The sequence below is a fragment of the Salvia hispanica genome, chromosome 6, assembly GCF_023119035.1.
Source record: "Salvia hispanica cultivar TCC Black 2014 chromosome 6, UniMelb_Shisp_WGS_1.0, whole genome shotgun sequence".
Classification (NCBI taxonomy): Eukaryota; Viridiplantae; Streptophyta; class Magnoliopsida; order Lamiales; family Lamiaceae; genus Salvia; species Salvia hispanica.
The window spans coordinates 8,535,461-8,549,209 of NC_062970.1; the positions used below are offsets into that span (position 1 = coordinate 8,535,461).

The 13,749-nt window shown below is 37.2% G+C and overlaps 1 protein-coding gene and 1 pseudogene across 2 annotated transcripts; one reads left to right on the forward strand and one right to left on the reverse strand.

The window, feature by feature from the left end:
• Nucleotides 1-3,685: 3,685 nt before the first annotated feature.
• Nucleotides 3,686-6,209, forward strand: LOC125192896 (annotated as a pseudogene).
• Nucleotides 6,210-9,040: 2,831 nt separating this feature from the next.
• Nucleotides 9,041-13,436, reverse strand: LOC125196482 (vesicle-associated protein 1-3-like). 2 transcript variants are annotated; one of them, XM_048095013.1, is made up of 8 exons: nt 13,165-13,436; nt 12,803-12,873; nt 12,626-12,707; nt 12,442-12,557; nt 12,196-12,357; nt 11,523-11,600; nt 9,465-9,593; nt 9,041-9,144 (listed from the first exon to the last, which is right to left on the reverse strand). In XM_048095013.1, the coding sequence occupies exons 1-7, from the start codon at nt 13,214-13,216 to the stop codon at nt 9,477-9,479; spliced, it is 678 nt and encodes a 225-aa protein (XP_047950970.1). In that variant the 5' UTR covers nt 13,217-13,436; the 3' UTR covers nt 9,041-9,144; nt 9,465-9,476. The 2 variants fall into 2 exon arrangements, with proteins under 2 accessions (XP_047950970.1, XP_047950969.1); XM_048095012.1 differs by lacking the exon at nt 9,041-9,144 and having other exon boundaries at nt 9,232-9,593.
• Between the last annotated feature and the right edge of the window lie 313 nt (nt 13,437-13,749).

The window sequence follows — 13,749 nt, forward strand, 5'->3', positions numbered from 1 at the left end:
TTTTTCAAATTTGATACTCCATTCGTCGCTTAAAAGTTGAACTCTTTTCTTTTTGGTCCATCTAAATATAGAAAATTTCTATTTTAGGAATTTCATTGTCTCTAATAAAGTGAGATTCATTTTCCACTAACACATTTTCCTTTCTACATCTCTCTTTAAGGGAGAGGAGTATGTAGAACTTTTCTCCTTTTTCTCTCTAGAAGTGAAAAGCTAGAAACGAATTTCTCTCTCTAAAAACCTTGAGGGGGCGGAGGTGGCGTAAAATCACTCGCCGCCCCCTAGCCAACTCTTCACCGGAAGCGCACGCTACTCCCACCATGTGCCTTACCGACGATACATTCCCATCGTCATCGCCTGTGATTCCGAGGGCCCCCATAGCCCCGAGGATTACTTAGAGAAGTTGCGAGTTCCTGGCTGCGATTGGAGAATCTGCTCTCCATTCCTATCAACCGGGCTACACGTCGGCCCCTTGCCTAGCAACTCCATTTAGATCTCCACCCAGGATGGTCTCCTTAGTATCATTAGCGACGTTTAGTGGGGTGTTTACCGACGCTTTGTTGGAGAGGCTCTTTATATCTCCCGTTCTACACCGGTTTGTTCTCAAGACCATCCTCTCCTTAGGTTATGGAGACAAGGCGGAGGCCTCCCATACAATGAGCGCCATAGTGCAGCCGGAAGTTCTCGTACTCCGTTGGCGTACACACCCCGTTCCTTCCAACGGTCCCGACGCGGCCCACCACCTTCTAGAACGGTCTGGTCTTGAGGGCTATTTTTGAAGTGGGAGTGTCCAATCCCTCCCGATCTAAATCGATGTTCTCTTGGGTTGGTTCTCCAAGGTTTAAAGCTTAACGAAGACGGTGCACCATGACCAGAACCACGCGTCAAGGCAGAAGTCCTCAAACTAACAACACCCACCGTCGTTCCAACAACGGCTCCAACAACGCCCCAACCACCTTGGAGTTATAGCCCATCCGAATTCGTTCATTTCTATGGGAGTCAGTCAGTCCTCCTAAGATGAACACCTAGATCTCGGGATATCAATAAGCTCGGTCCCTTGCCAACGGTAAGAAATGGAGCTAAGCGTCCTCCACAGCCAGTCTAGGTCGGAGTTGTTCCGATCTCACCATACCCGAATCACCATGCGCATTGTCGCGGATGACCGTTGGCAAATCCAACCAACTATCGCGTTTAGCCGCAAACGACCACTCTGACAACACCGGCGATCCTCCGACGAGATCCGGCCGGCAGGGCCGGGTAATGTCTCTCAACGCGCCAGAGGATAGTGGACGGGACATGGGCATCGAGGCGTGGTTTAGGGTTTAGTGCATTCCGTGGGGACTACAACTAAGAGGGAGATCTTGCAGAAATAGACAAATCCCTGCCCGCTCTCCACGCCAAGTCCATGAGGCGTTGTGCACTGCGTCACCACTCGCGCTAACCTGGTCAGCAGATAGGACGTCTCGCAAGAAAGAGACGAAAGTCCCCTGCCACACTCTCCACGCGCCAAGATAACTCGAAGGGTGTTATGGGTCTCGTGTCTCTCCTTATCCAAGGCTTAGATGACATCATCATGATGGCGGTCGAGCCACGCACGCGCGAGTTAAGGTCCGGTTGATGTACCATTAGACAGTGGTCCATGACGCCTTGAAGATACCACCATCTCCCTCGCCGTATACACCTTCAGTGAATGGAGTCACGCGCGACGACAACCTTGCCCTGGTTTGAAAGTAAAATGAACAACAAGCACCGCGATGGAAGTTAAGGCCCACATTTGCGATCCCCTGTTTGTGTACCAACGTGCAGCCCAACATCGGAGATGACAAGAAGCCGTCCTCCCGAGGCGCCTATCAATACCGTGATGGATGGTTATGCTTAAGTTAGGATTTATGGGCTTAGTCTAGTTGACCATGGGCACATGGCTATCCGCACCAAGCCTTCGCTTCGGTATAGTGTGTGTGTTTGAGTTCCCGGAGGGCTTTGCCTCATGTAACATCTTTGCATGCTTTCTTTATATTTTAATGCATTTAACCATAAAAAAGGGGATGGAGTATGTCTAATAAAAATGTCACTTTCATTTTTTGGTAAGTTTTTTTCTAATGAAGTGAGTCCTCATTTTCACTAACAATATTCAACCACATTTTTAAGTATATCTCTTATACGTATTATTTTTTTCTTTAAAATTCATATCGTACATTACTAAGATTATTGATAGTAGGTGGATGGAGTTGCATGCCTTCGACGTAGGGGCATCAACAATGTCGTGCTCACGACGTGAATGGATGTTTCAAATGGAGAGCACGCGTACGTTACATGAATGTGTGTGCTTGAGCCCACTTGCACAACACATATCTGTTTCCAATCAAGATATGACACATGGCATTTACGATTTTGTTTTATATTCCCCATCCTGAAAAGTATGAACTCGGCCTTTTAATCTGTCTGAAAGTATTTAATTTTCTTTTGAAATCCAACTACACTACTAATAATGTACACCACACTTTTCGCTAACACTATCTCTCTTACTTGATCAATTATACATTAAATTCGTGCTCAATCAAAAGATTCATATTTTTCAAGAATGAACTGAGTAATATTTTAATTTGAGAAATCAAATTTTGAATAAAAAGTTAACTAAATAATCCAACGGTTGATTTTTTAAAACCTACGACGATATTTTATTTTAATTATTATTTTTCCTATATAAATACTCTTATTCTCCACCCCATTTTTGTCCACATATTTTCATCCCATTCTCATCTTTTATATCTATATAAAATCCAAATAGAAAATTAACTTGGATGTATTAAAGTCGATTCTGCCATCCTCATCTTTTAGATTTCAAATTGGTAAATTAATATTTAAAATATATTGATAGATTATTAGGATAGAATATTAGCTTTTGCTTTCGAATTTTGGTGGAAGAATGAAAATCATAAATTATTATTTTATTAATATAAAATAAAATAATATAAGACTCATAGGTTGTAATTTGAATTTAATTTGACTTGGAAACGTCCAAAATATAAATTGTTATCGTAATGATTGATAGTGGTAAAGTGATGCGACTATCTTAGAAAAATGCGTCTCCCTCCAATTCCATGAAAATCGAACCAGGGATTTTGGTATTTTTAGGCGAGATCCCCTTCACTTACTTCTTCCTCAAGGTATAATTTCTCTCTAATTTGTTGATTCTTAGGGTTACTGTTTTTTATAGAGCTGAAATTGATTCACTGCTTATGTTTTTGCGGCTTCAGCTTGAATTTCGAGCTGCATTTCTCTTTTTATTGTTCCCCCATCCCTCTCTCTAGAGAGATTTTGAGCTGGTTTAATCTCATTTCCATTGCTTTTGCTATTTGAATTTATTTAATTGAATTTATTTATTTTCCACCGGAAAATGCTGCACTTTATTCAATTTTATTGTTCTCTAAATTTGAATTGTTGTTTCAGATTCTTATCTCTTGTGGTAGGTATAGCTGAATGATTCATTTTGTAGAATTTTTTGTTGGAATGGACTGGCACTGCTTAGGTCAAGTGTTTTCGATGTTTTGTTGCACATGTTTTAACTAATAATCTCTAATTTTCTACTAAATCACACCGATATTATCTTCATGCAGTGAAGCAGGTTTCTGACAGTTGACACTAGAAGAACATGCTTCAGGATTTGAAAAAAAGGATTTTGTAATCTGTTCCGACTCGGTACCATTTTTGAATAACTTATAACATCGAGCAGCTATAAGATTAACAGAGCGAAGCATGGCTGAACCTCTGATGAGAGATTGTAGAAAAGCATCAAAGACATACGAATTCAAGAGATCATCTTCAAGTCCCAAGGATCAAGTTCAGCAATCTAAAAGACCAAGGAAGGGGAAAACCCTGTGCGAATTCCACTGAATCCTGACCATTGTCTTGATTTGAAATCTTCTAATTTGTGTAGATGCAAAAATTCTGCATGTCGAGCCTCTCTTTCAATAGATGACACATTTTGCAGGAGGTGCTCTTGCTGCATTTGCCATTTATTTGATGACAACAAGGACCCAAGTCTTTGGTTGGAGTGTGTATCTGATTCTGGTGTACGAAACTCTTGTGGTTTGTCGTGCCACATTGAATGTGCACTCCAACATGGTAAGGTTGGGGTTGTTGACCTGGGGCCAATGATGCAGTTGGATGGAAGCTATTGTTGTGCTTCGTGTGGAAAGGTTTCTGGGGTACTTAAGTAAGTTGTTTGCCTCCACTATCATCCGGTCATTGGCCGACCTCCATATTTATCTTTCCCTTTTTTCGTTTTCCAATTCAACCATCATACTTTCACGTGTGGTGCTGTTTCTTAACATTTCTAACTTCGTATTTATTTTGGCAGATGCTGGAAAAAGCAGCTGAGTATAGCTAAGGTTTCCCGTTGTGTTGATGTTCTATGCTATCGGATATTTTTGAGTTTTAGGCTCCTGGATGGGACTTCTAGATTCACTGAGCTCCACGATATTGTTAGGGATGCAAAATCTACATTAGAAACAGAGGTTGGTCCAGTCGATGGAGTTTCAGCAAAAATGGGTCGGGGCATTGTTAGTAGACTCTCTGTAGCTACTGAAGTGCAGAGGCTCTGCTCCCTTGCTTTTGAAAAAGCTGACAAACTGATGGCCTCAAAGTCTACTGCACCCACCAATTTTGTTGGTAATACTTCAATCTCTCGGTACCTCCTGTATGAGATCATGTTGCCTACTGCTTACATCATTTTGCATCTCCACTTTGGCAGAGGTTCACTTCCTGCAGCATGCAAATTCCTGTTTGAGGAAGTCACATGTTCTTCAGTTGCACTTCTGTTGATTGAATTATCAACTGCATCAATGAACGCCATTAAGGGATACAAACTCTGGTATTGCAAGAAAAGAGTAGAGGTTTACTCTAAAGAGCCTGTTTTGTCTTTCCAAGAGATCAAAGGAGGATATGGATATCGAATCTGCAGCCTTGCACGGAATACTCGTTTCGGATCATATCTTATACAGAAGATGGGGACTCTGGACACTCTGAAATGAAGTTCTTTACAAAGAGTGTACAACTTATTCACGATAGCCATTATTCTAGTGCTGAAAGACCTGGAGTGGATGCATCACATGGAGGGAGCTCTAGTTCCAAGAAAAACCACAGGACTGAAGAAATAGAACTAGACTCAGGATTCAAGGTTCGAGATCTTGGAAGAATATTGAAGCTCGCTTGGCTGCAGAATCAAGGCTATTTGGAGTCATTTTATGGTTTACATGTGAATAGATGTGTTAATGATCATGCCGTAGTCAAGCTTGAAACTAAGCAAGCCAGGCCGCCTTATGTTGCACGTCAACTTGACTTGAATGTTGCTTCAGTGCCTGATCTGAATGAGGAGTTCACACCTGTTGAGTCATATAGAGAAGAAGAAAACGGGTGCACTTTAGGGCAAGCTGTTGAGGCAGATGATGCTATTTCTCACGGCATACATAGAAAATGTGGAGAAGTACCTGCTGATTCGAAGCTGGTTGGTTGCAATAAAAGACCACATAGCGGCAATAGGGAGACACAGGATTCTGATAGCACTCTGACAAACGGATCCCCGTTCCAAGTTCAGACTGATCTATGCTTGGATGAGAACTTTGAATACTGTGTAAAGATCATCCGTTGGCTGGAATGCGAGGGCCATATTACGAAGGATTTCAGATTGAAGTTGCTGACGTGGTTCAGTCTAAGATCCAGTGAGCAGGAACGCAGAGTGTTAAACACCTTTATACAGACTTTAATTGATGATCCGAGTAGTTTGGCAGAACAGTTGGTTGACTCATTTTCAGATTTATCCGGCAAAAGGCCACAAAATGGCTCGGCTAGTGAGTTTTGGCGTTAAACTTTCTTGGGGTTATATGCATTTGTGATTACCATTCTTGTGATAGATTAAAGTTGACCATGATTTTGGATTTTGTTTACAGGTGTTTTTTGCTGAATGAACTTGGAGCAATATGTCCGTATCAATGGTCTATTTAGCTGGCACAGATAAGAAGTAAGAACACCATCCCTGATTCCTTTTACTGACTGCCTACTGTTTGAGGAAGTTGTGGGACAATTTTTCAATAGCTAAGCCTCCTGATTGATCATTGATAAGTGAATGTAGATTCCATTAATACTAGGCATGATTGTTGTTGTAGACATATGCTTATTTATCTGGTGTTTCAAAATTCTGTTTAATTTTAAAATGTAGGATCATCTGATATGATTTCTGTAAAATCCCCTCCAGTTATTATTTTAATTAATATAATTGAATGGCTTGCGAGGCCGTTATTCACGGTTTGGGACCCTCACGTTGTGTGAGCCATGGTTACCTGTCTCTTCTTCCATTTCCCCCTCCTCGCTGTCTCACTCAATCTCTCTCTCTCAAGGTCCGTGTGAGCATTTTTTGTGTATACATGTATAAAATCTCCGTCCTAATGTAATTGAGTCATTTTTTAAGTGATTATTTCATCTTTTGACAAAAGAAATGCCTCGCATGTTGTGGAATGGAGGGAGTAATAAATTGATCCCATTAACCATGGGGAATTGAGCGGCATCTTAGTTGTATAAGGGTGCCCAAATCTTGCAACAAAAATGACAGCTAAAAGGTTTTAAAAAAAGTGGAGGTGTTTTTGTGCACATGCCTTTCTCACAACAAAGACAAGTCTTTCTCATCTCCAACAAATTAGTCAGGCTCTTGCTTCTCCTTGTTCTTTACAACTAGAGCTACTCTCCATATTTCTATGCTTCACCTATGTTTTTTTTAATCTTAGTTCATAATGAAAATGGAAGAACTCTTGAATCTTAGTATAAATTATTTATCAAATTATAGCTAGTCAGCTACCGGAAAGTTTGATACTCAACTTGAGGTAGGGCTGTTGGAATAATGCAATCGATCGACCGAGGAAAACAAGGTGATAATTGAGGAAGAGAATTCAATAATACTCCATTGATTGTATTGATTACCCCTTAATAGATGCTAGCATTTAGTAGTACTATAATTAGCTGTGTATTAGTATTAAATAATTTGAAGCAATAAACACATAAATTTATTACCAGCATTTAGTACTTTATAACCGTACGTAGAATTGTGGCAAATATTTTTTACCTCATTTTTTGTGGCTGATTTTTGGGCATGGAGTTCAATTTAGTTTCATCCAATGGTTGGCCTTGATTGAATGAATGGAAAATATTTAATTACCTAGTTTCTTATCTATTCAATATCTTGTCACACAAAGTTTGGCCCTTGACCTTGAAGAGCGGAGAATTTTCTTGAGCAATACGACGCTAGACAGCATTATAAAAAACCAAAAATAGATCAAAATTTGGGATCAGAAAATATGGGATTAATAGGGAAGGGTTTCACATTGATGTTAGGGGTGATTGGAGGAATATACATTGCACAGAAATACAGATTGCCCAATATTACAAAAGATGGAGAAAGCATGTTTATGAAGGGGAGAGTGATAGACCGGAGCACCAATATCAAGGCCAAGGATATGGATCAAGATCATCTCTGATCCAATTTCTTTGTATCAACATGTTTTTCTTTTCTTTTCTTATTTTAAAAGTTGTGTGATATCTTTCCAAAGGTATTGCCATATTTTCGTTGCAATCATGTAATGAGTTAACACAACTTTGATTAGTTGTTAATAAATAGTACTCCTAGATTCTTTTTGTATTTGATGCATATATCTATATATTACAGTGTTTGACAATTTTTGATATTGCACAAAAATCAGACACAAACGCACACTAAATTAAATGAGGTTGGGTCAAACCTTGTTGGATTTGTGTCCTTACCCGGTAGACTTGTTAGAAAATTATCGGTGAATTATTTAATTATATTTTTTACTTTTTAAAAAATTATACTTTAATTTTATTCTCTAGACTTGTGCAGATGAAGTTTAAATCATGTAAATCATATTTTTATCGTGTAATATCAGGTTTTAATCAAGTAAATCAAGTTTAATCGTGTGATGTCAGGTTTAAATCTTGTAAATCAAGTTTGTGTCGTTACCGTGACTTGTCAACATGTAATATATTGTGTCTTTAACAAGTTTGTGTCAGGTACGGTTATGACAGAGTTAATAATTTCTTTTAACAAGTTAGGTTCGGTCTATTAGATTCGGGTTGAGTCATTGTCAGGTTGATCCGATAACAATTCAACTCTTTAATAGGTTGGAAACATATTAGACCATATTGGATTGGATTATTATCCGGTGGACCCGATAATAATCCAATCAGCACAATTTAAAACACCCCTAAGAGCATCCGCAATGGTACATAGGCCAGCAATAAGCCAGCAATAGGCTAGCCATTCTCTCCCCTGCCACGTCAGCAACACTTATAGGATGTTGCTCTTGTATAGAAATTTAGAGATAGAGAAAATCGCGTTTATATAGTTTTTCAAAAATTAAAAAAAAAAGAATTAAATTTTTTTTAAAAAAAAGAATTAAAAAAAAAATTAAAAAAGAATTAAAAAAAAAAAAATACTGGCCGATCGTCAGCTTACAATGGCGGCTTTCGATCGGGCTCGCCACCTTACAACGGCGCTTCAGCCCGACTGCAATGGTTCGGCTAGCCGATCGGCCAGCGCGACGAATCGGCTAGCCGGTCGCTAGCCTACCATTGCGGATGCTCTAATATATCAAATGTTTAGGCCGATCAACTAATAATGCAACTCCATAAAGAACGCACACGTTTTTACTTAAAAAGTAAAATAAAATTAAAGAAGAATATATAATTCCCACACATGACTATATAATCCATATTAGTGTATATAATACACATTATAAGAATCTGTGTTTTGAAGAAATTGGATAGAATCAGCAGTAGAGTGATTGCAATATTTAACAAAAGTTTTTGGTCCCCAAGCCCAACCCAACCACATCCAACTCCATTCATGTCTGCCCAATATTTCACTCTGTTTCTTTAAGTAGAGTTTGAATTTATCCATCATTTGTTTTTAACTCTTTGTAATTAACTGTTTTGTGACTATAAATAACTCTGTTTTCAACGTTCAAATGCACTTATTGGGGGGTTCAAGTCATACAAAATATATTATGAGATTTTTGAGGTACAAATTAAAATCCCAACTTGTTCCAACTTCCACCTCGTATAGCAAGCTTGGCTAATAATCTGCAACAATTTTACAAAACTGAAATTACACATTTAATCAATATTCACAACAATTTTAAGAAGCTACAGCATTTCTGCACAAGAAGATAGGGAGGAGAAACTGATCTTAAAAAGGCAAATCTTAACGCCTTCACCTATTCTATTAAGGTGAGGTTAAGAACTAAGACATTTTGTATGTTCATGTTTCTGAAAGAATCATATTCCAAAATTTCCTACAATCTTCCCGCGAAAAAGTAATTAATAGTATAACCTAAAGTCTCTACTAGGGACAAGATTGAACAAGATTCTGATGAGTAAATTTATGACATCGGATCACAAACCGGATGTTACTGCTATGTAGGCACTTCTATATTGAGAAAGTATCCGATCAATATTCCGAGGACAAGGCCAACTAAAAGCACAAAAATGGATCCAATTCTCCCTTGTCCAGTTTGTTTCCTCATGAACTCCTGCGCAGCAAATGCAATGAAGCATGTAAACATAGAAAAACAGGTGCATATATGAAAAGCTAACTACATGTAATGCATGAAATAGGCTGAGGCAGAAAAAAGCTACAGCAATCATGCATCGAGAGAGCAGTCGATGGCAAGAGGATAGAAAAATCGTCTCAATTCATGAATTCAGATCCAGTTTAGTACTCCCTCTGTCCCAATGTAGATGTCACACACTTGGGTGAGTGATGGCACGGGATTTTAGGAAAATTTTTTGTGCATTAAGTCAATAGAGAAAATATATTTTTATGTACAAATGTGAGAGAATTTTTTCTAAAGTAGCAAATGTGATATCTTTTGTGGAACACACTAAAAAGGAAAGTGTGACATCTACCTTGGGACATAGGGAGTATGTTTTAGCTTAAGATAGAGGTTTTTGATGATATGTCGTTTGCAAGATTAATTAACTAAATCAAGAGCCGCAAAACAAACAAATTAACTAGCATAAAATATTGAAAATATGTCTAGAAATATAGTCATGGATGTGGTTTTAATTTTTAAATACATTAGTCTTTCTCGAGACTATCGAACACAGACAAGGGCATGTAAGCGAATGAAAAAGGCTCGTAACAAATATCTTATCTTTTAATTTGACTTCAAGTGATTCTATAATCATTTCAAGATCCAATAGTGAAATATCCTTGCAGATGATCAACAACTCCAACATGGACAAGAGTTTAGTATATGTCTAGCATTACAATCAAATATGATCCTTAAATTCAAATCATTCTAACTAAGTGTTTGCAGAAACAATAACTATCTGCTCAGGTCAGGCCTATACATGGACCTACTGGTGTTTTTAAATAAAACAACCACATCCTTCGACAACAATTAGGATGTCCTTTCAGTGGAGATAACAGTTTTGCACTTCATTAAGAATTAAGATTAGATAGAGCTTGATATTTGTCAAAAAATAACTAGATCTTTTCAATGTGTCAAATTAAAAAGGGCTCAGATGAGGTTTCTGTATTATACAGTGAAAATAGACTGTAGACAGTGTAAGATGCATAGCTATTAGTAAGGTATAATGTGTTCAAATAATATGTATACAATCTCACATGTCCAGATATAATTCATCAGGTGGCAGTAGTCTATGAAAGTGCTATTCGAATATACTCTTAATATGAGATAGACAGGAATACCACATATGCAATGCACATAGACCAAAGCATACCAATTCTTCGAGGAGCTTATCATTTTCTACATCGACAGAATCTTTCTCATCTTTCAACTTTAAGACAGCAGACTGTTCCTGAAGATACAAATTACATTTCAAATAGAACTCCAGTAGTAACATGAAAAGGTAGACTCATTTTGATAACAAATTATACTTCAATTTGTAAAAGAAAGCAGCTACACAAATCATGACAACAAACGAAACGACTGTAAGGAATTGCTCAGCTAAAAAGGTCCCAGATAAACAAAGCAAGTTGAAATTAAAGCTCATATGCAGGCCCAAGTTCCAAATAAAGCACAATAATGTCTTTGATCATAGCTTTTAACATTTGGCACTTCAACATAAAATGAAAATATAGACACATGTTCCATACTTCCATTAGTATTTATTTATTTGCATATTAGTTATTTAGAAAAACATGAAGGATGATAAATCAAGTTTTGAAAATCATTTCTTGACCTGATAATGCATTTGTGGTCCTAAAAGAACAGATGAGGTTTCTGTATTATACAGTGAAAATAGACTGTAGACAGTGTAAGATGCATAGCTATTAGTAAGGTATAATGTGTTCAAATAATATGTATACAATCTCACATGTCCAGATATAATTCATCAGGTGGCAGTAGTCTATGAAAGTGCTATTCGAATATACTCTTAATATGAGATAGACAGGAATACCACATATGCAATGCACATAGACCAAAGCATACCAATTCTTCGAGGAGCTTATCATTTTCTACATCGACAGAATCTTTCTCATCTTTCAACTTTAAGACAGCAGACTGTTCCTGAAGATACAAATTACATTTCAAATAGAACTCCAGTAGTAACATGAAAAGGTAGACTCATTTTGATAACAAATTATACTTCAATTTGTAAAAGAAAGCAGCTACACAAATCATGACAACAAACGAAACGACTGTAAGGAATTGCTCAGCTAAAAAGGTCCCAGATAAACAAAGCAAGTTGAAATTAAAGCTCATATGCAGGCCCAAGTTCCAAATAAAGCACAATAATGTCTTTGATCATAGCTTTTAACATTTGGCACTTCAACATAAAATGAAAATATAGACACATGTTCCATACTTCCATTAGTATTTATTTATTTGCATATTAGTTATTTAGAAAAACATGAAGGATGATAAATCAAGTTTTGAAAATCATTTCTTGACCTGATAATGCATTTGTGGTCCTAAAAGAAAACAGACTCCTCTAGTTATCATAAACTTCAGAATTCATAATTTTGGATCATTAAATATTAGGTTCTTTTTAATTGCCTAACATGGGAAAAGTGATAAAAAAAAAGATGCCTTTTTCATTGATTGCTTTAACAATCTGGCTAAGAAAAGCAAATGAAAAAGATTAATGGCTGGCTACACTCACAAGTTCAGAAAATGAAGATTTCCTAATTTCACCCTCGGCTGAAGATGTTCCAGGCGAACTCCCTTCTTCGTCTTCTTCAGCTACTGGGGATGGAGGGTTGGCAGGAATGTAAATGACCCTTAATTTGAACTCATCCACAAACTTCTCACTCTCCCTGTTGAACTATGGAAAAGATTGACGGAAGTAATGCAGACATAAGCTCAAAATTCTTTTATGCGATATCACTATAGAGCAAACATCACCCACCATTTCCTGGTTTATATCCTTGTTCGTTGTGCCATATGGAACAATGACACTCTGAACCAGAAACTTATCCCTGCATTGCATATCAGAGGGAGCCTCCTTGTGTGCTTGCATAGTGACTACAAATGGCCGAACATAAATATCCCAAACAACATATCAATTACACCAAAAGAATAGTACTTTTCACCTGTGATATTGCCCACAGAATAGGGCAAAACAACGCCAACATTCGGCCGAACACAATACCTCTTTGGATTGGTTGTCTTAACCTATTTCCATTAGAATTACATCACAATTAAGCACAACTCATCAAACAAGCAGACAAACTAACTCAATTAACTATGATCATTGTGGAACTTATTACCTTAAATGCAACATACTGATCTGTCTTATTAGCCAACTGCATAGCACATGAACTCTGCTTCCTCACCTCAACTGAATCCACAAATCAGCAAACACATACAAAAATCAACTAATCATGTTCAAATATTTACTATAAATAAACAAACAAATTCTGAGATTCATGTGAAACCGACAAAAAGGTTGAACAGTCAAATAAAGGAATTTCAAAATTGAATAAAATCTAAACACATTAATTAGTGTAAAAAAGCATCTTAAAAGAGTTAACATAAAGTAAAAAAACAGGATTTATCTTTTTCTGTTTATCCATTCATCGTCGGATATTGAAGAAAAAGGTAGGACTATAAATATTCGAAATTCGGTTACATGGGAATTTGAGCTCTGAAGGCTGAATGCGGAGAAGCTCTCCCATTGTCATCTTTTCCGATTTTTTTATTTGAATACGGCAATTTTAACGGGAAACAGTCCGTAATTTTGGAGAAATGCGCAATTGGTAAAAAAAAAGGGAAGAAATCCAGAAATCCAAAAGGAAAAATGAGGAATTTTCTTCTGTTGCAATATCAACCCAACCCTTGCAAGATCAAGATTCAAGAACAATGGGAACGGCCTTTTTCTTTTTCTTTTTCTATTTTCTTACTCTTATTGTGCTTTATCAATTTTCAAAAATACGAATTCAATTTATAGTCATACTATTATATTCATAATTATGGAGTACGTTTGTAGCTACTCTGATTATAAATAATGCCGGTTTTAGTATAGAAGTATCCATCACAAAATCCATTAGAATCATGGTAAAACTTCTCGTAATTTTAATCTACTGGTTATTTCTAATCACTAAATTCTAAGTATCTATTAAGATGTGTGAGTCGACAATCTAATGAACATTACATTGCAATCTTATTCAAATTATGTTGAATATGAAAGAGATTGGACATCAAAAAGCAAAAATAT

Coding starts and splice junctions, on each gene's coding strand:
- LOC125196482 (XM_048095013.1), bottom strand. CDS start 13,216: ATGACAATGGGAGAGCTTCTCCGCATTCAGCCTTCAGAGCTCAAATTC. Junction 12,708..12,802: donor ATCAGTATGTTGCATTTAAG/GTAATAAGTTCC, acceptor TAATGGAAATAG/GTTAAGACAACCAATCCAAA. Junction 9,594..11,522: donor ATAAGCTCCTCGAAGAATTG/GTATGCTTTGGT, acceptor TTTGCTGCGCAG/GAGTTCATGAGGAAACAAAC.